Source organism: Apostichopus japonicus, chromosome 9, assembly GCF_037975245.1.
Source record: "Apostichopus japonicus isolate 1M-3 chromosome 9, ASM3797524v1, whole genome shotgun sequence".
In the NCBI taxonomy this organism is placed as follows: Eukaryota; Metazoa; Echinodermata; class Holothuroidea; order Aspidochirotida; family Stichopodidae; genus Apostichopus; species Apostichopus japonicus.
The window spans coordinates 11,368,538-11,396,024 of NC_092569.1; the positions used below are offsets into that span (position 1 = coordinate 11,368,538).

General features: G+C 34.5%; 3 protein-coding genes across 3 annotated transcripts in view; 1 reads left to right on the forward strand and 2 right to left on the reverse strand.

Moving 5' to 3' along the window:
• Window positions 1–27,487, forward strand: part of LOC139974541 (fibrinogen-like protein A) — a 49,214-nt gene that overhangs the window by 6,511 nt on the left and 15,216 nt on the right. The window lies entirely within an intron of this gene.
• On the reverse strand, window positions 553–10,194 carry LOC139974537 (fibrinogen-like protein A). Its single transcript, XM_071981748.1, has 5 exons — window positions 9,874–10,194; window positions 5,113–5,161; window positions 4,511–4,686; window positions 3,813–4,083; window positions 553–3,387 (listed from the first exon to the last, which is right to left on the reverse strand). The coding sequence occupies exons 1-5, from the start codon at window positions 10,027–10,029 to the stop codon at window positions 3,128–3,130; spliced, it is 912 nt and encodes a 303-aa protein (XP_071837849.1). The 5' UTR covers window positions 10,030–10,194; the 3' UTR covers window positions 553–3,127.
• On the reverse strand, window positions 13,967–25,656 carry LOC139974534 (uncharacterized). Its single transcript, XM_071981745.1, has 8 exons — window positions 25,500–25,656; window positions 19,347–19,392; window positions 18,614–18,783; window positions 18,091–18,355; window positions 17,153–17,364; window positions 16,529–16,747; window positions 15,490–15,754; window positions 13,967–14,577 (listed from the first exon to the last, which is right to left on the reverse strand). Exons 1-8 carry the CDS (start codon window positions 25,575–25,577, stop codon window positions 14,315–14,317), a joined length of 1,518 nt encoding a protein of 505 aa, XP_071837846.1. The 5' UTR covers window positions 25,578–25,656; the 3' UTR covers window positions 13,967–14,314.

Genomic DNA, 27,487 nt, shown 5'->3' on the forward strand with positions numbered 1-27,487 from the left:
CAGGTATTATAAGCTTCACGTACACAAGAACTGGGAGAGCTGGGAGGGTGGGTGTTGGGAGACACCTTAAAATATTCGCTCCTGGACCCACTCTTCCCAATTTACTCCTGGAATGGTGGTATTGCCAGGGCCGGGACTACCCCACCCCACCCCCAGCTTTCCCTATCCTCTGTCCGGCACTAGCTCTCTATTTTTGTTTACGCTTCCAATCTGTAAACCTATTTACTTGTCGACTTTACTTCTACTTTATTTTCTATGCTAGTCATCTCTTAATATATAATATGTATTTTTTTATATATAATATATTTACAATATATTGCTACCTTGCAGGATTTTCATGCTTAATAGGAGATTTTCGGACGGGGTGGTTGGGAATGGGTTTGGAATGGGTTGATGTGTGTGTGTGTGTGTGAGGGGGGGGGGGGGGCGGTGGGCCTTGTGCCCCAATAAAATATTTTTCCTTTTCTTTATGTCACGAGAAAGTTTCCTTTTGCTATTTCCCCAATCTTTAGAATTATCCCTTGATTGAGAAATTAAAAAAAAAACTGTAACTAGAAATGACAGGTTTATTGCAAAATTTCAAAAAACGCATGGAATTGAACAATGTATTTTGTCGAAAAACGTTGAAATATTGGAATTTCGTCGAAATTGGGATCCTTTGCCCGTATATACACCCCACCTTGACAATTCCATTACCATTAACATTGCAGTGCCTTGCATCCGATCGCGCGATTAACAAAACTTCAGTAATCACCGACGCGCAGTGCTACCAAGAGGCAACCACCCTAGCCTATGGGTCCTTGGGTCTAAATAATACTTAGAGTTCAAAATCGGTGCAAACAACTGTAATTGAAATATAAAATCCTCGCGCTCTGTCTTTACAGCTGTTATTACAGCTTTACAGCTGTTAAACTCAGTCTCTTGAACATTAGCAATTATAGTTAGATTTATAAACTTGATAAAGTACTTAGATACTATGTACACACAAATTAAACTGCTACATGCATCTCTCTTTCTTTGTGTGGCAATTTTACTGACCTGTTAAACAGTTTCTTACTATACTATCCCAAAATAATCTATATCATGACATGTACCATCTTTTGTCAGTGCACGACTGAGTCTTGAAAACTTTACTTTAATGCCAATTCATTTCTTCTACTTTATCCTATAAAGGCGATACAAAACTTTCATGTTGGGTCTCTTGTAATTACACCCCCCCCCCCCCCACACACACACCTTTGCTAACCACCAAACCCCTCCTCATTTCGAAATCTGGATTTCTTGACATTGTAAGCGTGGAAATCGCTTCTTCCCTTTTTTTTGCTGATGCTGTTAACTTTTTTTGATTCTTTTTCCGTCTGTAATTATCCAAAATTTGGTATTGCTTGTATTTTCTTCTTTCTTTGTTTTTCTTTGTCAGTTTTCTAATTGCTTTATCTCGCAGTTCGTTTTTATTTTATTTTAAACCCCGAAATGTCTTCTTTTATAATAATATTCCGGCTCTTCTAACTTTTTGTTATGATTATTACTATTTTCTTCAGTCCTCGTTTATAGGTGAAGACAGTTGGGTGTTTTCCAACACTGAATATGCCATTTAATCTCCTTTGAGGAAGGTGCCTTCTTGTATCACCTATATCTCTTAAAGTGTATCATAGACAACCCTTATATTCTGCATGTTGGTTACCCAAATTAGATAGGGACGTTATTGATTGTATAGGAGGTCAACAGTCATCCGAAGTCAACACGATAAAACAATGAAAACCTTGTACCTACCTTATTTCAAGAACGGAATCATGTATTTTACCCATTCTGAGTAAGACAAACCCCTTGATATTAGTTAACGCCATGGCTCAAATGAGAAATCGTTGTGACAAACATAGCCAAGGAATATAACATTGACAAGTTTCCTACTTCCATGAGAAGGTATCATTTTGAGTATAAATGTATACATTTTTGTGAAAGTCAAAATTCATCAAGGGCTCAACAGTATCTGCAGAACTCATGTCGACAAAACTGTTCATGGAATCTCACACTGGTAACATTAATTGATACCTTGTAACGTTGATGTCATCCATTAAACCTCAATATAGTTTTGCATGCTGATTTTAATGTACGACACAGGCCTATAACAACTTCGATAAATTCGTTTTTACTTAAGCTTTTACACACGGTACTCTTACCAGTTCGGACATGTTCACCTCATTTTGAGCTCATATGTCAATTTTTGTAGCATAAAGGAGTCAGATATAATGTTGTTGTTGCATATTCATGGCATAAAACAATTGGGAAACTACTACAATCTGAAGTCAAAGTTTGAAATGAAAGGCTTAACTAAACAAACAGAAATGTATGCATGCCAAGTTCATATGTTAGGTCTGCTAAAATGCTGAATATTATTAAACTTTCAGCTTCTGACAAATATGTGTGAGTATATATCGGTTCCAATGGCAATGGCAATGGAATGTTCATAGAACCACAAACCATGAGAAATATATCAAAAACCCTCCAAATTGGGCTTACCTACACAATTTGCTTTGTATGTATGCTTTGCTGTAGAGGCAGAATTTCGAGAGTAACACCAATTAGGTATTCTTGATTGACAGAAAGCAAGAAAAGCGAGATCTAATTAAGCTTATATGTGAAATGCCTATCAAGGTGAATGCTTTATATTGTTTTTTTTTAATATAAAATATACTAGCAGCCTGAAAAATGATTGTCACCCGTAAATATGCAAAGTGAGATTATGTAGCTAGCATTAGATTTACACATATAACTCTTCTTTGACGTTAAGTATCTTCAATTTAAAATCTCGTTGCGTCTCGTATAGCTCGCCATCATGCACCTTCCCCTCCCATGCATGAGTGATGCTATAGAAAGTTAGACGCATAAAGTTATTCACACTTGTTTCATTACAAAAAAAACAAAAACAGGTCTGGTTGTTACAACTGGGTTGCCGACTGCATTAGCTAATTAAATGAAGCAAATTATATGCGTAACAAGCACATAGTTATTTAATTAGTTGAAAAAAACACTGTTAAAATATTTCAATAACCGACAGTGGGGATTTGCGAGGAAGTATGTTCTACCAGTATCCCTCCTGTCAGGTAAGCCATACTAAAATAGTTACTCAAGGGGAGATTCGGCGAAGCTTCATTTCGGTAAACTTGATATTGCAGCAACCTCCAGGAAGGCTTCTCCATTCGATACTCTGGTAGCATCCATCACAGCCGAAGTACAACCCATTGAGATTGGTATATTCGCAGTTTTTATACCACCAGCCACCAAAGTGACGGTTTGCACATCCACCAATATCATTGGTACGGTCGAAGGTCGTAAAAGATAAGTTTCTGTGGTAGACAAAATGTTGATTGCCACCAGGATTGGTACCTGGGATTTCACAAAAACAATGGTTAACATATTAGACCCTTACTTCAAAAGGTACAGTTACATTTACATATGACCTAAAGAACTAATTTGACTTGCATCGGCATTTAACTTTTCTGCAACACAGGAAATGTTATCAGAGCAATTGAAGGAATGTTTCATCGCCTGCAGATGAATTACTAGTATTAAGCGCTTTCATATAGTCGATTAAAATTATTCGAATGTCAATCAAGTTTAGAAAAAGTTCTTACAAAAAGAGGCCATTTGTGGCTTTTAAACGAGCAATTTAATGTAAATATATTGATGACACTTCAATTACAGTCTTGCGTATATCTGATTGAAGTTAGTACATTATTACCAAAATGAAATGTGAAACAAGCAGGTTTGATATCATAGAGCACATTAAAAGAAAAATCTATCTAACTTACTAGCTGTACTTTCAGGTTGGTACTCTCCAAGATTAACCATTCGATAATTAGTTTCCTCATCTGAAATCCTGAAAAGGTCATACTTTGCAAAGTAATCGTTTCCATTCGTGTTAACTAAATCAACCCGGAGCTCATAATCTCCTTGGTTTGTTATGTAAGCAATGTTGTCGTTTCCGAGCCAGAATTCTCTTTGTAGGAAACCGAATCCATGCTTATACTCATTCCAATTGCGGTAAAAGTCCACAGCGCCATCAACACGACGCTGAAATACCTGTAGGGGAATTGTAAGGGACGTTATGAAAAGGAAATCGACGACTTAAAGAAAAAACGCATATATCAAAGTATGTAAAAGTATGTAAAATATAAAGTCCGATTAAGGCCACTTTTTCCACTTTGATGAACATCTTGCGCAAAAATGGCATGTAATGGCATCCAGGAGTGGTCAGCACTTCAATGTTGTTCTTAAATATTTTACCACTGATACGATTGTATTATATATGTTTGTAAGTATCAAATTCCTGTATCTTTTTATAACTATTTTATTAAATTTGATATATATATATATATAAATATATATATATATATATATATATATATATATATATATATATATATATATATATATATATATTACAATTAATCTTTATAAACTGCATAGATGAACTACCGCAGCCATTATAACATTACAGCCTACTCACCGTCCATTTACCACCATCAACTGAATTATTACAAAACACATTGAAAGGTTCTGGTGCATCATCAGGCTGAATCATGTAAACTCCAGATTCTTGAGTTTGAAATTCGCAACGATTGTTGTAAACATCTTCGCAATCTCTTGGATATTGTGGTTCTTGATAGTATAAACACGCGTTACCTAAAACATTATTCAAATATACCAGGAACGGTTCAATCAAAGATGTTGCTGATTGCCCTATAATACTATTTTGTCAGTAGATATCAAATTGTTATGTTATTCAAGCCCGAATTATGTATTCCTTTATCAAGAGAGGAAATGGCAACCTTGGTCAGTAAAATGCGCTTTACATATTGTATCCTCACTTTAACAATTCTGAGTTTGCCAGCCAAAGTCGACCGCTAATAAAGTATACTCCTCGGCTGGACATGCATCCCTAACAAGTGAAATGCTCCTAAAAATCTGCTTATTTTGTTTCTACTATTGTCATTGGTCTGAATATTATTGTAACTTAATTGAAATATAATGAATAACCTTAATTTCTTATGATATTCATTGAGTAAAATTATAGTTACACTTGAACACAACTTCCAGCAGAGAACTTACACTCAGAGCTTCTTCTCACACGTGAATTGCCATGATGAATTGGGTTTATCTTTGAAGGAAAAGACGGAAGCGTATAAATTAATGGAAGCGGTGGAATAGTTAAGAAAGTACAACAAGTGGCACGGGATGAACATCCTTAGTGTCAATTTTGTTTCATGTCAATTTTACATCCCTTAAACCACCCAAGGATCTTGATATGCCGGACAAATCCAATATCGACATAAATATTACCATGTCTTCCTATGAGATCTGATAAAAGGGAAAGAAACCTGCCTGATTACTGCATGCTACCCTTCCCGCTCCCTGCAATTACTGGTTTGAATCCGGCGCGAAGTCCTGTAAACGTATTTTACCTGATTATCATATAATGTTGATTGGTTTAGTGTCTGGTAAAATAGTGATGTATTTTTTTTTGTAGGAAAGGCGAGTGAATACTTGCTTATCGCACTTAATTTACTAAAAACATACAAATCTTTCAGGAATTGTCTCTCATTTTAATCATCCATCCATTTGTAGTCTTAGTCAAATCTCTCAATTAAGCCATTGTCTGTCTTTGTTCGAATTCTAATCGAATCATACTTCGAATCGAACTTCAAACTGGAGGGATCAACACTGCCCATGGTCTAACGAATGCCTATGTACCTAGGTATGCACAAAATAGTGCCACTAACGCCCCGAAGCTCGTAAGGTCAATGGACATCCAAACATAAAATTTGATTTTGTGTCCGGGTATGTATGTTATGCATGGCATCAGTCATTTATGACGTCATGCGTCAATGTTAAAGTTCAAATGTTCAAAAATTTGCCGTTTCGTTCTACCAAAATGACAAAGTGACCGATACATTTGTCGAATGTAGGATATCAGCTCAAAGTTTGCAGCATACTAACAAAACACACCAAAACTGACGTGGTCAATTGAAGTCAACGAAGGTCAATATTAGCCAAATACTTATGAAATTGTAAGTAATAATCAGGGGCGGACTAATCGTGATCTGGATCCCGGGCAAACACACCCATTACACCATTCATCAGTTAGCACCAGCGGCATACCCGGCAATAAAAAACATGATTAAAAGGCTATATATTGGCTAGACAGTGTGCCCCAAAGCTGTGGGCCCTTGGCCATTACTCGTTTGTCCGACTTATCAGCCAGGGCCTGCTCTAAATATTGACAGGAACGTAGGATCAAACGTCAGTTGGGGCAGAAGACAGGAACAACACGCTGCCTTCCCTCACATGTATTCAGAAATCGAATGTACTACGCATGATATGCTTTAGTAAAGAATAGAAGTTATATATAGATAAAACATATTCTTAAATCCTCGAATGCATAATTCACGTGTATATTACTCTCCCTTGCTCTTCTTCAAACCTGACATCCACTAAGTAGTTTACAATGAATTAAGGCTTGACCTTCTAATGGTCCGAAATCTACCTGAATTATGGCATCTATGTTTTTATCGTCGCTAGATAAAGATGACTCGAAACCCTGGCTTTTATTGATATGCTTCGTGCTAAAGAACAGGAACAATAACATGCTACTATAAATGAAAGTTGATTCTGTGCTGCACTGCCAATCCGTTTCCTTCCGTGAGATACAATATTGAAAAATACGTAGTATTTTTGTAACACTGTAAAAGAAAATACATCTCGTCAGTTCGCTCTATTATAATGCTGGCACAAATGATCGTTTCTGTAATGGTCTAATGGTAAAGAAATTAAAGCAAAGTTGTTTAAATAATATGATGAATTACCGATGGCAGTGCATAAGCTGATGTGGCAGTGATTATAAAATATCTTTTTATTTTCATTCCACGTCCCAAAACTTTTCGAAAGGCAAAGTTGTGATAACGAGTACAGCTTTTCTTCTTTTGTTTTTTACATAATCAAAGTATATATAATAATAAAACTAAAATAAATGGTTCAATACACCGTTCTAAGAGGGATATTTTACACACTAACTCAAGTCAAGGTTAGGGTGTCTTATACCTTAAATCTTGCTGTAAGATAACCTTCAGTGTAACCCCTTTTTCTGAAATTTATTTTTGTCCCTAAAAATCAATATGAGAGAACAACGATGCAGCTTCTGGGGACCTCCATGTATCCTCATCATCGCTCTAAAGAAGTATAGTATCTTTTAAATGCATATATATATATATATATATATATATATATATATATATATATATATATATATATATATATATATATATATATATATATGTATATGTATATATATATATATATGTATATATATATATATGTATATATATATATATATATATATATATATATATATATATATATATATATATATATATATATATATATATATATATATATATACTGATAATTAATTCCAGTCACAACCGACTTCAATTAAATTGGTCAACCAAGAGCAACAACGTGCAGACTCGTAATAGGTATGTGATGGAGAATCGTAAAGATATATGTCGGCTACTACAACACTCTTCTTAGTTGAACAGAACCTAACATTCAGGATCACAATGAATTTATCGATAGTGCTCGGGGATTGTATACTGCCCATTCCTGCTTTGGAAAATCTCTTTTTGGAATCAAAACTGTTCGCCAAGTAAGACAATTCCTTTGCAAAACATCTAGCAACGGCTCCAAAGAATGTCGGCTATTTAAGTCCTCAAATTTAGAATGAATTCACCAATTCCATAGCAGAGGTGCCGTGACGCCCGGAATTTGGGTGTTTGCGGTATTTCATTGGGAACTACCTAACTTTTGGAATTTTCTGTTGAAGTCTCGAAGGCGAGTCCTTCTCATTAGGGTAGGGGTAGTGTGACGCCCGGAGGAGCGTCACTTAGACGCCTCCGTACATAGGTGGCATTACTGCTGGAGTAGTTTTACTGTTTGTGTGTATTGTTTTATTGTTCTCGGGGGTCTGTTTTATCTAATAGCTTTGATATGTAAAGTTAAATGTTAGTAGTTTCACACATGCTATTTTATTCCTTTATTTCCGTCTCCTTTTCAGCTGCTCAGCTCTCGTGACAATAGTCTTGTTTCTGAATAGCTATGTGGAATATTCGAGCCACGCGAAGATCCGATGTTTCGAGTCAGTATTTGTATTAAGTTAGGGCACTGGCAATTATGGTTTCTAAGAGTGTGTTATGGTTTGGGTGTCAGCCGCTGCCCAGTGAGGTGGCCAGTTCGTTAAGTAAGTTAAATTTTCTTTTATAGTTTTAGCAAGTACGAGTCCTTTTCCTTATAATATTGTGGGCGTATTTTCCCCTTCGTAGGAATCCTTTTAAATTATTACTCAAAACCCATTACAATTTTGGAAACAGGGTGTTTACGTCAAAAGATATTATCGCTTCACCTTGCGGGATTATTCTTGTATTTGTGGCTCGTGAGTGGTTTCGATTCGGGTTGAATTTTCCCCGAGGCAACGCCTACGTATTGTAGATTAATAACTCGTAATTAAACGTTTGACCATGGCTTTCGCAGGTACGTCTTATTAGTATTTATGTAAATTATAAGCTGAGATGTATGTGGATTTATAATTAGTTATTAGTAAAAGTTTGGTATTATAGAGGACAGCTTAAGGTGTAGGTTGGGCAGTTTATTTCTTTCTATCATTAATTTCGTTAGTCCTTTTTTATATTAGTGAAGTATTAATTTATCACCTTGATACATTCTTTTTTTTTTGGGGGGGGGGGGGGGCTGCGATAACCTCTAATGAATATACAACTTTGTTTGTAGACACCTGCCCAAGGTGGGCAGTGGTTTTGTATTAAATTTATTGGTAGTACAAAATTCAATTTATTTATTCGTGTTTTATTGGTTCAGGTTGTGTTAACTTGTAATTGCCCAACATTGATCCTGACATAGGGTGGCCGACAGCGGCCCTATCGAACCCACAGACGCTCGGTTAGTTACAACCTAGTAGGGCGCTACAATACTAAACATCGAGTAGTTGATGTGGTAAAGAAAGCACATTAGTTTTGATGATTATGACTTCAACATTTGATATATCACACGTGGTCCAACTCTCATTCTGTATTAGATATGTTGATGAAAATTTCATAATTCAAGAACGGTTTCTCCTATTTACAGACATAAAAAGAAAACGTTGGCAGATTTAGGGCTAGGAATTAACCTCATAAGAATTCAATCATATGGCTAAATATTTGGCCTAATGGCACATGTAACAGAAGAAAATAATTTTGCAATCCGTGTGCACTGTTGCGATCATAACTAATATCTGGTGTGGTTAGACGCCTGTAGTGAATGCACAGACTCGGTAACTTGTAAACCTTGGTGAAACGGAACGAAATGCAGACATTACAGTTTAAAATGAAGGGTTGCTTTGGATCATGAACAACATTATCTTTCATACATGTTTTGTTCAGAATATGCCTTTAAGTATAAGACAGAGAGAGAGCGGTGTGTCAGGAGGGGGGGTTAAAGTCTATGTTTATGTTCTGCGAGACCTGTTTGCTGATTATTACAGTCAGCTCGTGGACACTGTTACATGAGAACAAATTCACAGTTCCCCAATCCTCAGTTTATTAGTTAACAAGTTTACACGTATGGTATGACACGTTAAACAGATATAAATTTCTCTACACGTTATGTCAAACGTCGCTTTTATTTATTGAATTTTGAATATTGGCTTTTAAGTTATCATGTTTATATCAAAGGTCGGAGAGGCATTGAGTTCAGTGTTTATAGTCAAGATAAATAAGAACTAATCATGCTCACTTGTGATGAATCATTACATAAAATACTTACCATCTGTCCATCGCAAATCATTAGGAAGTCATCAGCCAGTATCGAAAAAATAATGACGGTAAAAACTTTCACGTGATACAACATTTTTGACGTTCTGTTCTGCCGCACGAGTGATGCGTCCACAAGCAAAGGAAGTCTGATTAAATATGAACACATTCACTACTATTTCTTTGGAATTGAAACTACAGGCACTGAAAAATTAAATATGTGTCATGTCTGCATTGATGTGGTATTGACTGAGATTGAACGCGGAAGGAAACGTCGGGAAAATAAGGAAGGTAGTTGATGTCGCGTAATCGAATCCATTGCAATAAATGGATGGATGAATGACTAAATGTACAAAGAATCGAAGAAACACGCGACCGAAGGTACGGAGAACTTACTGAAACATAAACATTACATTGTACATAGAAAAGCGAGGCCGCGCGAGCTTTTTTGTTGTTCCTGTATTCAATGTTTCTTAAATTCAACCATCGGAACGATTACTCCATCGACTGTGTTGGTATCAGTTGCTCCCGCTGACACCGTGATCGTTAAAGTTAGAATATTATGGAATATGAAGAATTTATATACTACCAGCGGGCCTCAAAGAAACACAGATAATACAAGCAGTTGAAAGCATTGCTCACATCGTCTTAAGGCTGTATTGAAAGACTTTATGTTTGTGACGTCAACGCTATAAAGTAATCAAATTACATTCTACTCGAGATAATTTATGTGTTAACGTTTGTACAGTAACGGTGGTTTCAAATGTCCTCTTTCTTTCACGTGTATAATCTACAAGTTACACATCTCCAGAATCGTATTACTTCACAAGTCATACTACCAAGTACACATACCTGTCAAACTCTACCAGTCTGGCTGTATAGTACCGAAGAGAATATGAAGGTGAAAACAACACAACTTTCAAGACAGTTTCTTGTGTCACAAATCCACTGAGAACAATATGGGAACTGTTACTGCATGTGGGGGACACTTCAACCTTCACTTCATAACACGGAATCGTTTTGACACGGTTCGCCCTATACGTGGTAATTTCGTCCCATTCAACCTCATTTTCACAACACAAAGATATGAATTTTTCAACCAACCTCCAGCCAAGCTTCCTTTTCCACCACCCTTTCCACTTCCTCCAGCCCTCCTCATGTGCACCTTGAGACACATCGTGTCCATAATCCACATTCACATGTTTCTTCTACCTAAACCTCATTTATTTTCAATACGTTTCACCTTGAGATTAGTACATTCGCAGTTGTCATACCACCAGCCACAAAAGTGAAGGTTTGCACACCCACCAATAGCATTGGTACGGTCGAAGGTCATAAAAGATATGTTTCTGTTGTAGACAAAATGTTCATTGCCACCAGGTTTGGTACATAAAATTTCACAAAAACAATAGTAAACTTATTAGGCCCTTACTTCAGAGAATGTATAGGCTACATTTTCATCTCACCTATGAAATTGTCAAATTTGTCAGGATCATATCATGACATAAAGATTGTATTTGACTTGCATCAATATTTAACTTTTTTTTCTACACAAGTAAGAGTATATCCGAGTAATTGCAGGAATGTTTGATCTACTGCCGAGGAGTGACTATTATTATTTATTAGTTTTCATACATGCGCTCTATGATTAATTTGCGCTGAGTTCCTAAATGCATTCAAAAGTTACGTGAAATGATGCGAATATCAATCAATTATAAGAAAAGTTCTAACAACGAGAAATCATTTTTTGGTTCTTAAAAGAGGAATTTAATGTTAAGAAATTGATGACACTTCCAAACAATTCTTACTAACCGTTTTGCAAATAGCTGATTGAAGTTGTCACATGTTTACTAAACTGAAACGTGAAACAAGCAAGTGTGATATCATAGAGCACGTTGAACAAAAAAAGTTCCGTTTTTTCTTCTTTATTTGTCACTCTATTGAGTTAACCCTTGATTGCGTACATCACTTGACTGCGAGAGAAGGCACAGTGGCCATGGCAGAAGGTAATTCTTTATATGATATTAATTTGATATAAACCTAACAATCTTTGTTATTTTATTCAATTCTATATTAACTTACTAGCTGTACTTTCAGGTTGGTACTCTCCGAGATTGACCAATCGATAATTACTTTCCTCATCTGAAATCCTGAAATGTCATACTTTGCAAAGTAATAGTTTTCATTCCTGCTTACTAAATCAATCCGGAGCTCATAATCTCCTTGGTTTGTAATGTAAGCAATGTTGTCGTTTCCGAGCCATAACTCTCTTTGTAAGAAACCGAACCCATGCTTATACTCATTCAAATTGCGGTAAAAGTTCACAGCCCCATCAACCCGACTCTGAAATACCTGTGGGGATATTATATGCAAGAGACATAATGGAAAAGGAAATCGGAGAGTTAAGAAAACCCCATAAAACAAAGAATGTAAAAACTAATTTATTGTCCTCATGTTGCAAGAGAGCCTGTTCCGTTGCTTAAGTATTCAAAGTAACCTTAGTCCGATTAAGGGAATAATAAGTAATGACACTATACAAGATGGGTTTAGCTAAAACGTCTTGCCAAGGCTTCTTCTTGTTTTCTCTGGTTCACCAATTCTCATGTGCATGGACGCTGTGTCGTCTGTTTCTTTCGATGTTATTGGTCACCATCAACGAACCCTTTGATGAGCAATACATTTGTTACCTTGCCTGCCTTCATTGACGTAAACTTCATAACATGCGAATGTATCCTGGCAACATCCGTAACCAATGGTAACGTAACTGTTAGGAAAGCCCTTACCCAAACCCTTGCTGACGTCATCATTACCTTCCCTTGGGAGACTTACACATTGAATGAAAACAAATCTGTTTCAAAGAGTCGATGTTGAATTGCAACACGAAGCTTACTGGGATATATAATAATATGTCATTGAGAAAAAGTGATGTCTATCTATCAAGCTCTAAACTGAGTTATTATTCTTGTTGATGCCCCGTTATCATTGCCTTGAGTGGTTCAACCCTCCCATCCCTCTTCGTTTCTGTCTCTCCCCCTACCTCATCCCCTACTTTCCTTCTTCTCATTCCTTCGTTTTTAAAGAGGAGAGATTTAAACAATTAAGTTTAAAACATGTTTGTCCTTAATTAGGCATAAACGGTACTCGGATTTCCTTCATAGGCCAGTAAATAATCACATCTTTATTTGGGTCGCAAAATGAGTACACCACGGCACGACGCATATCTAGGGCACGTGTCACAATGGTCAATGTTAACGTTACCAGCAGGTCTAATGGAATGTTCAGAGAGAATCGATTCATTCGCGTTTTAGCTGTGTGAGATTCGGACGGTAATTTGATGTAAATATATTGAAAGAAGTAGACGTTGTGTATTGTAACGCACAAACAGTTTCCTTATGGGGAAAACAGCTAATTTTTCTGTTTAAGATTGGCATAATATTGGGAAAATAAAATAAGATTGGCAAAATAAACAAAATTTGAATTGTTTACAATCTGATGCAAACTCAATAAATTATTACGTTGCAAAAGTTTCAATTGACTAGGCTCATGAAATTAAATTAATCTATGTATGATTTTCCTGCAGATTGCTGAAATGGTTACTAAATTGATACCATTTGATATATAATTAATTTGCACCACAATGTTGATTTTTTTCATTGAAAACTGTTAATACAAGTAACCATAGTGTTGAAATTGCAATGCAACAGAATATTAACAAAGAGTTCTTAATATTAAAACGACACTTCTACGGTTCCGTATTTTCTGAAACCAACGATTTAAACGTTCCAAGATGACACAAGGAGAGTAACAATTTCTACTGTCAGTATTTAGGCCATTATCACGTAACAAATTGTGTTATTACAAATGCTACACAAAATGTTATGAAATAAAATTGTCACACGATGTTTCGAAGAACACAATATTTAAATCAAGTTGTTAAGTGGCAGTGTCGGTGTGTGAGGGGGTGGGTTGGGTGGTTTGGGTGGGTGCTAAAACCATACGGATACCTTGCTCGTTTCTGTCATTTTCAGGTCACACCGGGCTTTATCCATCATCCAGTGTAATTAGGATTTGAAATAAATAACTTGGTAAATATGAGAAAAGAAGTGTTTATTTTTCTCAAGGTTGTAATTTCAATTTATTGTTTAGAATATTCAACGTTATATTTCTTTTAAATGAGCAAACATTGATAATAGAACAAGAAACATGTCCATTACTACGGTGCATTGCGTTGATATATCTTGATATACATTAACGTCATCACTGGAGTATTTTCATTGTTTTCCTGTACTTTATTGTGACGTCGATGTACTTTTCTTCAATATCAGTCACGTGATTTTTCTATCCATATTTCAAGTAAGATGATTTCTATATACTTATTGAAGAAAAGGAAACAACTTCGATCTGCTGAAATATTTGTATACGCATTTTTGTCTAGAAATCCCTCGTACTCTCTGCTAAAAGGGACGAATCTTCATTTCTGTATATTTGATGTTGAAATAACTGCCGGGTAAGTAATACCAATAAGGACTGCTATAACTACCTCGGCTGGCATGGTAGTTTCCATTGAGGTTGGAATAATGACAACTCTTGTACCACCAGGCACCGTGATAATTAACAGCACAGTTAGAACTATAAACATCGTTGTCACTGTCCTTGGTACTGAACTGGTAGTTGAGGTGATATCGAAGAGCATAACCATCAGGGTTGCTGCGAGAGTCTGCAAAGAAGAACGAAGAACAGATATATAAACATTCTATCTAATGTCACTGAAATACAGACATATTGATTAGCTTGAAATGAGAGTTTAATTTATTAAGAGTTTCATTAAGAATTATCGTTTATGGTTCATTATTCCACTTATTGCAAATTAAATGTTATCTTTTTTTTTAAATTTTATACCACAATTATATTTCGGTACTGCTGAATCACATATGCTGTAATATCTAAGAACAAAATATATAAAATAAAATACAAAACATGACGTATAATAAGGTGTATCAAAAGCGTTCATACTGTTTTCAATGAAATAAACCGCAGTAAAGTATGTTAACTAATACGGCATCATTGTTGCAAGTAAATGACTCAAAAGCAAACATTGTGGCCTGAAACTTGGTTTTGCCCTTCTGATACAGTTAAATGATGCTAATTTTAATTTTGTGCAATTGTATATTCGAAAAAAAGTATTGTATACATATTGCATGATTTTTGCGTGGACGTGTGTGCATAGGTCAGTGTATAACAGAGGTTTCTATGTGTAGGTCTGAAAGTGGACAAGAACATGGTATGAGAATGATTCACTTTGCTGTTGATGTTTAATGGATTAGGTAATCTAATTAGTGTCTTTGTTTTACTTATTTATGAAAGGAAGGATACAAATCTCAAGAAGAGAAATACGGATAAATCAATCCATCCACTCGTCATCGTGTTAATATATTATTGCATTATCACTGCAAATCATTTATTTATGTAAGTCTTCGGTCAAATATATGTAGGAAACCTTATAATATATTCCCAAGATAACACATAATAAAGAACATTTAACTACGTACAGACCGTAGAAGCATTTATAGTTTTAGAATTGTTCAAATATCTAAATGATGTGTATGTAACCAACTAAATTGTAACAAACCCGCTGTTCCACTGTAGGTTCCAAGTTGAGATAACCGATATTTGTCGCTTTCGTCATTAATCCGGAAGTTGTCAAACTTGGCATAGTATGGAGTACCATCTCTGTTCACCAGATCGATCCTAATTTCATATCTCTTTTGATTGGTCAAGTTAGAAAGCTTATCATTTCCAAGCCAAAACTCGTGGTCTAATTCTCCAAAACCTTCTTTGTAGCTGTCCCATCCGAGGTAGAAATCCTCGGTTCCATCCACACGACGCTGAAAAACCTTTGTTTAAAAGTGTGAATAAGAGGAATACTTTTGTCATGATCAAATATAGCAAGCGATTAACTAAATTGTCAACATTCTTAGAAACATTAGAGTTGAATATCGTAGACTTAAACGAATTTGAAGGAACTGATAAAGAAAAACCTCTTTAAAACATTTTTATTTAATTTATTTCCATTACATAGATCGTTCGTTCTACTGCAGATATTAGCCTGTAATGAGAGTATGACAAAATGACAATTCGCTTGAAAGGGATCTTTAAATCGTGAGAGAGCAGATACATAGTAATGGCTTCAGTGTGGATATTTTTCCTGAAGGAAAATACAGTTCAGTATTTGTTCACTATAAGAATATATTATATTTGCATATTTTACTGGTCGTTTTATATTCGATATAGAATGGAACAGGGTTATTTTGATATATGGTAACTGTGGTTTAAAGTGAATTCATTAAGAACGAATATCCATTTTTATTTATAGCCTTGTATCAATAACGGTCACTACACTGGTTTGTGATTTTGTTTGTCTATTCTACTACAATCGACCAGAAGGTATATTCTATGACTGTTGTACTTGTGTGCACAACAGTGCTTTGTAGTGCAATGTAATGCATTGTATTTTCTTACGTGCAGCTAGGGTATTGATTGTGTTTGTTACAGAACAATGTAGTGTAGTATTGTGTGTTCATCGTGGTTCAATATCTAAAGTGTAGTTTAATACAGTGTATTACCGATTAAGTGTGATCAATGCGGTTATGATCAATGGAATGACTTACCGTCCATCCTCCTCCGTCAGACATGTTGCAGTAAACCTCAAAGGCCTCGCCGGTCCACCCAGTTGGTTTGATTCTGTATATATCGTTATCCACGGATCCATCCTCGTAAATTTCCTGACAATCTTTAGGATGGCATGCATATTCTTCATCCCATGTGATCTGCCCGTTGGTACAAACACCTTTTCTTGTACATCCAGGGTTCACGTAAGAGCCACCTTCCTGAAACACAAAATTATTCTTTACTTTAATGTTTACAGATTATATTTAACCCTGATGTTGTTTTTCTTATCATCCATGGTAAATACTGTTCTGTATTGTAATGTCCCTTTGTAAGCACTAAAATTCCCTACGCGGAGTAAACTATAATTTGGCAGGTATTCCTATAACTGCTTAGTTGAATGGACTCAAAAATAATTCATATATTGGAATTTTATTGAACTTATATTGCATTCATTATAAAAGATAATATTTTCAGTGACTGACTGGTTATATGGAGAAAGCTTAAACAATGCTGTTGTTTGCAGAATAGTTGTTGGAAACTGTCATAGTGAATATTCTTTGACATATAGCTCCAGATTTGACTGCCTAAAAGTTTACAAATCAAATGAAAAACAAACAACTTACTGGAATAACTGTTTGTCCCTCTGATTCGTAACATCCACACTGTTCTTGAGGTACACAGTCTGATCCCTTCATGAAGTATCCATCGGAACAAACACAGGCTTCGGCATCATTACAGACCCCATCCTGACACACTTCTGGAGCACGACAAGTCCGCTGACAGGAGTTACTGCAGTTTCTATAGACCATGTTGTAGGGACAAAGTGTTATAACGTCTGCGGGAATAAATATGTCGGTAAAATTGAAACATATTGATGATGTAAACTTCGTTGTGTATTTTAACTGCAATGAATATGCTGTGAAACTTGTATCAAATGTCAATATTACAACATACTCCATCAGAAAAACAAACACATGGCCAGGTGTAAATGATCTCTAGCGATATCATCATATATTGTTATTGTTCTTAGATAAGCTCTTAACATACGTGGCAACTGTTTACCTGACAAAACTGAATCCATTAGTTGTCAGCCTAAAAATGAAGAAGTAATTTCCTTAAGTTACTGTTTCACATAATAGTAATACAAATAGCAAATGGAAGGTACAAGTAACACTGATGATTGGGTAAACATGGGCAGACCCACGAAGTAAACAGTAAGGCAGTGTGGCACATGGGTCGTTAAAGCTGATTCCCATGTAGAGGAATCTGCGGTCGCTCTCCCAGAAAAAAGTTTCGACTTTAGATTGCCGATTTAGGCTATAAATTATGTCTAATATTAGACTTTTAGTTAAGAATGTGCCAATAACTACAGTTGTTTGTGTTTGCGTTGAAGGGGAGGGGGTGGGGGTGGGGGTCATCACAGGTTTCTGGATCCGCGCATGATACAGCTATATGAAGTTCAAGCTGCCAATTGTGGTGAACTAAAGGTCATCTGACCCGATAACTGGGCTAAGGGGAACAAATAGTAAGGATATTAAGCAGAAATGTTGATATTACTTACCTGTTCTTCCAGAAAAATTTCCGAGACTGAACAACTTGAAGTTGCTGAATTCATCACTAATGCGGAAGTTATCGTAAGAAACACGGATTAAGGAACCATGTGATGATGTCATCTCAATTACCAATTGATACTTCTTTTGATTGGTCAAGTAAGAAAGCCTCTCATTACCGAGCCAGAATTCCTGAGATAAAAAGCCGAAGCCAGACTTGTAGCTGTCCCAGTCACGACTGAAGTCGATGGAGCCGTCAATGCGACGTTGTATTACCTAACAGTGTAAATGATTTAGGAAATGATATCAAAGTCATTAATGTGTGTATTGTGAATATACGTCACTAGAAATCATTCTTTTGGCAAAGATAGTCTTTAATGCTAAATATCAGGATACGCATGCTGTGTATTATGTATGCGCATCTACATATTGTGGTATCACACGGAAAAATTGGTAAATAAAAAGGGGGAGGGAAAGAGAAACAGAATAAGAGAGAAAGAAACATGTAAAAGTAAATCGACTGTAGAGACCTACCGTCCATCCACCAGAACTGTCTGCGTTATCACAGTAAACCTCAAACGGTTCTAGATAACCATCTGGTTTGATCATGAAGACACCAGTAGAGTTATGAGATGAACATTGCTCCTGGACTTCTCTGCAATCTCTCGGGTAATTCGATTGTTGGTAGAAGAAAAACGACGAACCTAGTACGTCCAAGAAAGTAAATTGGTTTGCTTTTGAGAGTTGATAAACAGTGAAGTTTATATAAAATGTAATTGTTATGTCTAACTAGCATGCGATGAATCTAAATATTAGCGTATTATAATATTAATGTATTTAGCACGCTGTATTGCCTGCTCTAGCTGATATCCAACTTATCATTTGAAGGACACAAATCTTTCGAAATCGAAAGAAAACGAAAGGTAAATTTGTATAAAACATTCACAAGAAATGATCACTGAATGTTAATAATAATTGCTAAGGAAGTAACATCATAAATATAACATAAACCTATGTATTCAAACAATTCTAATGATATTTAATTATGACGTCTTACCTGAAGACTTCACTTACATAACATTAAAGGACTGCAAAGTTAACTTACTTAAACTATTATCACTGACCGTTTAATAACCACTGATTAGGAAATAGCATCATAATTATAACGTTAATCCACATATTCGTAAAATTGTTATGTTACTAAATCATGACGTCATATTTTGATAACTCATTTACATAAGATTAGAGGCCTGCCAAGTTCACTTACCTACACTAGTATCACCAGTGTTGTCATTGATTGTCTGTAGAGCATCCTGTTAAAAATTAATACAAAATATAACAGCGCAGTTAATTGGCAAATTTACGTATTCAGGTGTAACTAAGGTGATGTATACTTTACTCAGTATTTTAAATGACTGATATGCTGCAGTGCAGGGTGTGGTAATTGTGTGTGTGTGTGTGTGCATGGGAGGGGTGGTGCTGGCTTGGTGACAATACCGTCGTGCCAATCTCGCCACTTATTGCTACATGCGAAAACAATCTGGGAGGTGAGTAGGTTGATGGAACGAGTTGGAACTTTCTAGTTCCCAGTGCAACAATGTAATTAATCAGGCTATTGTTTCGAATTGTAAACTCGTTTAACAAATGCTTATCCATTTAACCTCTAATTTTGAAGCTTGTTTGTTTATATCAAATACACAATCTTAACGGAGAGTATATCATTTGAAACGAATGACGATATAACGACACTGCTATTACCCTAATAAACCTAGATATATGTTACGTTTTGTAAAATAAACAAATGAATTCACAACTTCGCATATTTATGTTGAAAGCGTTACAAAGCCATTAGACGAACAAGTTTAGGAAAAGGCAATTACCCTAACGTAGATATTCTATCTAGTACTTTGATATATATATATATGTGCCTCTTTAACATAAACGAAGTATCATTTAGCAATAATTTCCTGGTTGGCACAAATATAACAAACATATTGCGCTACGAAAATCACTCTGGGGAAGTTGTGACAACAAAATCACAATACTTGTATTGGCAGTAATGATAAAGTCACGAAAAACAATATTTTTAATTTAAAGGAAGAATAGTCAATGACAAGATTTCCTTGTTTTTTTAAAAGACAAAAGATTTCTCAAAAATCGTGTTTTTTGAAATAGCAGTCACAATTAGATAAAGAAAGGCACAAAAGTTATTAAGCTGTGAGCAATTAAATATTACTGTATCTTGGAGCATTTGTAATAAGAGCTCTTCGAAGTAACATTCTTCATCAGAAGCGAACCAGGCGGCTGCGTAGAGTACGTTTAAGATAACATCAATATTACAACGAGAACCCTAAATTAGCAAACATGTTGCGAAATGGGTTGACAATTTTGTATATAATATTCGATGTATGTGGCCCCCCGTGCTCTCATCACCTTAGTCACCAAACTACAACTACTTAGAGAAATATTTTAGCTTCAAATCACCAAGGCCTAGAGACACAAGTTAGTTACATAACCACCACTGCCTAGAGACAGACTTTAGTAACAAAACCTCCATGGCCTTAGAGACACAATTTAGTCACTAAACCACCATGGTCTAGAAACACACTCTCATCTCTTTCCCAATAAATATTCAGCTGTATTAATTTAAAATAAAATTTTGTTAACAATTTGAAGATACACAGTCATCATCATTTCCGCGGTAGAAATGTTTTTCAAGAAAGATTAAAAGAAGTATTATTTTCTGGGCGACGGGGAGAATCCTACATCCTGTCATTTACTGTTTTTTTTTTCTTTTGTATCTGAGAATTACACTAACAAGGATATCACCATGACAAAGAAGTTAGGAATTTGTTCCCTTTTTGTTGATGATTCAAACGTTGTTAACTAATCAAACGGGAAAATCTAATTCTTGAAAAAAATATTATACCTTCCTGGTATACAATGATTGGATGGGAATATCCTGATTTTGCTCCAAACTAGTGAGTTTTGTCATTCTATAAGATCTTAGTTTGCAAAAATTTACAGTAAGGAAATATTGAAATAAATTGGAACAGATGCTTCTAAGATATTTTCCACACGTTTCAAGCAGACTTTATCAGCAATGGTGTAAATTTAACATTAACCAAACATATACGCTATGCCCGAAAGTAAAGAAGACTTTATTTTATAAAAACTAAATTTATTTAATGTTTTTAAAATAAGTACCAATGAATTAATACCAAAGTACGGGGCTACAATTTTGTTTAAAAAAATAACAAAACATACACAGCTATCAGCTGGATTTCCCGATGCAGATTTTTGTAACAGAGACTTGTCAAAAATTGGGTGATAATTTTCTGTGTTACGAGGTGTAAAATACATTGCAAACAAAATCTCTGCTTTCATGGTGAGGGGAGGGACTTTAATTTTGAGTTATAATTACTATTATAATATTATAATATCCCGATTCTGTTCCAGACTTGTGAATGATTTCACTCTGTGAAAGATCGATTAAAAAAAAAAAAATACTCGCACGTCGGAAAATTCTACCAGATATTTTGATTTAGTGTTATACGGTGCAAGCAGACATTTCCAACAATAGCATAAAGTAAAAAAAAAAAAGATGTGTTCTAACATGTGTTTCATGAAATGACCATCGACCGATTTCCTGCAGTGCGAAAACTTAATGATTTGAATTTATTTCATGATTAAAAAAAAAGCATACAAAAATATGGAAAAGGGGTTATTACTAATATAGTGTCAAATATTTTCGTCCTTGAAGTTAGCTTCACAATTTCTGGCATCGGAATGCTCCTCATAGTTATATTTCAGCAAATTACTTACGACCGTACAGCAAAATCTCAATAAATTTGAATTTAAATGAAACTTATGGATACTGGTACAACAGTAACTACAGGGTCGGCTCCTAGGCAAGAAAACATGAGATGTAAAACAGAATTTGCTCGTGTAATATTTCGACCGATTGAAAGGTTTAAATAAACTTATATTATATAACACGTTGATCCGTTATCATGCTCTTCTAACAATACAGAGCAAATGCAGTTCTGAATGCGTTTATTTCCTACTTTGAATCGATAAATCATTTTGTTAACACAAGACTATATTTTGGTTGGAAAGAACTGCGTCATTTGAAGTTCCAATTCAATAATGATTACAATTATAAAAGTTTAAGACAAATTAAAAATTATTTACTGGAGACGGTGTATGTCACATTACTAAAGGTAAACCGCATTTGTCTATTTTTTTACTACTGAAAAAATGCTTACGTCTTATAAAATAGCAATGAAGAGGAAATGCTGATGGTTTTCTCAATGTATCATTTAACGTTACATGTGTCCGTAACATTGTTATCATTTACGAATCATATCTTTACAGAGCGATAATATTCATAATTCATAATTGTGAAACATCAGTGAATAGACGTCGGAAAAAGCAACCGAAAGTAAAAATGAATTTAAATTAACGAAACACGTCTTTTTTCTAGATGTGTATTAGAAATTCTGATTTGCAATTTTTCAACATTTACGACAGATAACAGTTGAAATAATCAGACAAAACCCCTTAGAATATTTGTCACTACTTGGACAATGCACGAGTATGATAGATGCCGTTTATTTTCAATATAATTTTATGATATATATAATTCTAGTCCTTACAAAATGTTGTTTGCGACTTGATTGTTTGTTCCTCTAACCATTAAAAAATACTTTTACCTAAACTATTGATCCCAGCAAATAGAGATTATATTTACATTTTTATAACAAAATAAAACAAAAAAGTAGAGAAAAAGTGTATGTTCTGTAGGAATCATATCCTCCCAAATCCCAAATCCAGGTTTTCAGAATGGATATCGAAATTGGATTGCTTAACTTTTTTAAAAACAAGAAACTGCTTTCAATTAAATTTAGATTTAAAGAAACAGAGTTAAAATAAGCTTTTTATTCCGATATAGAAAATTTGGAAATATCAGAGTTTGACACAGGTATATCTTACGTAAACTTGCAGGTCTATGTATAACGTCACTAATTTGATTGGCTCTAAAGGTTCCATTGTTTCGTAAATTTTGAAAGTGAAGAAATAGGTAAGAAAGAAAATATTTAGATGATGATATGTGATAGCTTTTGATTATTGGCATATTATTTAGAACTGGAAGTTGTTACTAAAGTTACATGGCTTAAAGCGTATACTAATTAAATTTATGTAGAAAAGAAATTACAGTTTGAGTCAGTGATATAATTCAACATATGATTATTTTGGCTAAGCTCCACGATCGGAAATTATATTAAATAAAACATTTAGAAAACGTTGTGTAAATAACACTAATGTATACGGTGGGATGCAATAGCTTGCTATTTTCAAATAATTTGTTACAGGCTTTTCTATAAACTTTACATTTTTGTATCCTCTTTTAAATATGCTTGAAATAAATTTTCAGTTAGCGCTAAACATGACGGCAAAATTACTTTCATCGACTAGGTTGTTGCGCCAAAATGTTATGATAAGATTTATCGTTTAAACAAACAAATTTAGAAAGAGAGTGACATAATACAGTTTGGAGATATAACACGATTTAGTAAAAGTCCGTTTTGTAAAAAAATTGATAATAAAGACGCTACACATATAAAATTTGGTAACACAGAAATTAAATGCTTTGATAATATTCTAAACCCAAAAATTGTAAATGCAAAGGAACCTTGTTCCTAGTTTGACTTTCAGACTTGTTTTCAATTGTAATCTTAAAAGGCAGCATATTTCATTAAAACAAATTATTGTTATATAAACGTGAATTTGAATTAATTGACGCAGGTACATAATACTTTAACTATCCGATCTAGGTAAACGTTACTAATTTAATTTGGATCTAAGATTCCGATGTTTCGAAAATTTTGAAAGTGAAGCAAGAGGTAAGAAACACAATAGTAAGATAATGAGATGAAATAGCTTTTGATCATTGGCATATTATTTGGAACTGGAAGCTGTTACTAAAATTAAATGACTTAAATCGTTTACTAATTAAATTTATGTAGAATAGAAATTACAGCTTGAGCCCAGTGATAGAATTTAACATATGATCATTTTGCTAAGTTCCACGATCTTAAATGATAATAAATAAAACATTTAAACAATTGTGTGTGAATACCACTAATATATCGGTGAATGCAATAGCTTGATTTGTTAGACGATTTCCTATAAACTTTTTATTCTCTTTTAAATATGCTTGAAATGAATTTTCAGTTAGCGCTAAACATGACGGCCAAATTATTTTCGAATAGTATGTTTTACAATTTCGAGAGAAAACACGATTTATTGAAAGTCAGTTTTGTAAACTTGAAAAAAAAAACTTGAATAAAGACGCCACACATATAATATTTGGTAACAAGGAAATTAAATGCTTTGGTAAAATTCAAACAAACTACTTGTAAATGCAAAAATACGTTGTTCTTCTTTGACTTTTCCGACTTTTATTTATTGTTATCTTAAAAGGCAGCATATTTCAATAAAAAAAATTGTTGTTATATAAACGTATTTCAGATTTGAATGAATCGATTAATAATTTAATTAATACTACTTAATGGTAGCTTATCCTTTAATCCGTTATTTTGAGTTATTTAAACTGGCACAATTATGATCAATTGTCACTTTATGTAGATTTTTACTTTTATTTTCATACATTTGAGAAACTACAATATTTCAATTGTAAAATCAAGTTTTTTGTTTGAGTGTTTCGCTCTTTATATGTAATAATACTCAATCACTGACATCTTGTTTGGAGTTGTTAAATAAAACTAATTATTTCAAAGCGATGGTTTAATAATATTGTGGAATTTACACTCGGAAGGAAAATTAGTTTTGTTTGTGTTCAGTTATGCCAAAAAACAAACATAAACGTTCAGTCTTTGAAACTTACATTCTTTAACAGTTGCTATTGATTCTTACGCATGGTTGAAAAGAATATTCACTATTAATTGCTATAAAATGAAAGTGTTTGACTTTGATCGAAAGGATTCAATGAAATGTACATATAATATCAATGACATATTTACCTTAAAATGATAATAAACTGTTGACAAATTTAATTAATTACTTGTATTTTTTCTAGTTTTCATATTTTTTCACCAAGGTAATATTGCATTTAAAATAAAAAGTATGGGCCAGAATAATTTTGCTGAATTTATTTTCCAGTGTAAAGATTAATACTAAGAACTTTTTAAACCTAAGAAGTTTTTATTAGAAATACAACAACTTTGTTTTTTTTACTGCTAGGAAGGGCAAAAGTTACTTACATAAATTGGAATACTCTACCATGGTGACTGAGGCTTTAAAATTAACTGCAGCTAAATAACAAGTGAAGCTAATTGAATTAAATAATGCTGAGAGGTAATAACAAAGTATTAAAATATCAAAGTTCTAAACTCACCACCCGTTGTGAAAAGAGACAGCCTGTTGTCCAAAAGAAAAGAAAAACTTCAAAAACTTTGCACAATTTTCTGATCATCTTGATAATGGAGAGAATTGGAGTGTTCGGTGACCTGCTCTCTTCTGATGTAAGCGGTGATAATGATTTCCTCTAAGGTGAAGCTAAAAAATACTGAACCACTTAAATTAACCTGTAGCCTACAGTAGAGGAGACTGGCCATGCAGCTGGACATAACCAATGTTGCCAATTGTGTTATTTGTCATATTATACTGATAACATACCCTTCAACATTATGACTTTGGTGATAAACGTCACTTATCCACATCGGTAGATTTTTCAACACGGATATACGTATGATAAAATTATGCGGTGTGTATTTATGGGCTTTAATTGACAATGGTTCATGGGGTTACATAAACGTCGGTCGTGGGGGAAATCTTCATAGTATAATTATAATTTTAAAAAAGCAGGTAGAAACAGTAAATTTGTAATAATTGTCTTCTAAAATATATTTTAATCTATTTAGGGTAAGTAGAGTAGTTAATGTGAAAATAATAACACATGGACATATAATAGCTATATTGCTTCATTTGCTTCTGGTGAATTGAACACAATCAATGTACAAATCAGAGAGTTTTCTGTCTGGCTGTATTTTACAAACTATTGAAGAAGGAAACGTGTTGAATCAATATAGTCTATGTCGTTGTAGTGACCATCACAGTTCTGGGCAAATAAATTCAATATCTTGAGCATTTTCGATATATTATATTTGTCATCTGAATTTCTATTGTATGTCGAATTGTTAGTTGTATTTGCATTCTTAGGGCCAATTTATTTTAAACTGTATGTTTTACAAAGAACCATTTCAACCAATAAAGTCAATTTAGATCACAAGAAGAACTTAAAATCTTCCGTATGTAATAGTTATTTCTTCTTCAAGTGTAAACGATGCGTAGACTCTGAACCGACTCTTAACCGGTAGGGCAATATATACAGATACTTTCTTTGAAACCTTACCTTTTGTGTGTATAAATTATAATACATTCCCCTGAGGTGTAATAAGAAGTATGGAGCGGGATATGTTCTCTCTTACTTTGAACATGATCAAACCAAGTACTGGAGATACTCGTGTGCTAAACTCTATGACTCACACCGTTGCAGAATATGGTGGCATAAACAGGTTGGGCCGATTAACTAGTCATACGACCACCTGATGCATTTGCAGTGTAACTTATGAATACTCTAGTTCTTTGGTGAATGAAGTGGTTTAGAATAATTGACCCAATCTTCGGGCTTCCTTGACTAAGAATCTGCAAGTTTTATAATCATTTATAATAATAGTGCTATGAATGGCGAACGCTTCCGTAATCCTCTAAGTCAGGGGTGGGCAACCTACGGCCCGCGGGCCACATGCGGCCCGCCAATGATTACTTTGCTACCCGTGAGATGTCTCAAGAAAAAGAAAAAAATCAATATATTTTACATCATCACAAAAACGAGCTAGTTGCTTAAGTTTATCGGCACTAATGAATGCCTATTATCTCCATTAATTATCAATTGTACTGTATTGACATCATGTTTTTGTGAATACAGATTTAGTACAAACACCTATTGCTTGAAAGTCCTCGGAATGAAATATTTGAAATCAACAGCAGGTCGTTGGTTAGGTGCGGCCCAGTCAATTTTTTTTACTCCTTATATCTGGCCCATTTATTCAAAAAGGTTCCCCACCCCTGCTCTAAGTGATCAAGTGTACCAAAAAAAAAAAAACCCATCTACAACGCGACAGAATCCGCATTCAATAAACGAAGTGTTGGTGAAATTAGGACATTGTGGGGAAATGCTTCCTGGATGGCTTCCAAGTCCGATATGACAATATTTAATCAAAGCAAAAAGAAGTTATCTCTTGTAAAGTTTAATAATCTTGTGAAGTTCGTTTAGATCATCTTCGAATTTGAGAAAGTATACTGGACCTTACAAAGTGGTTG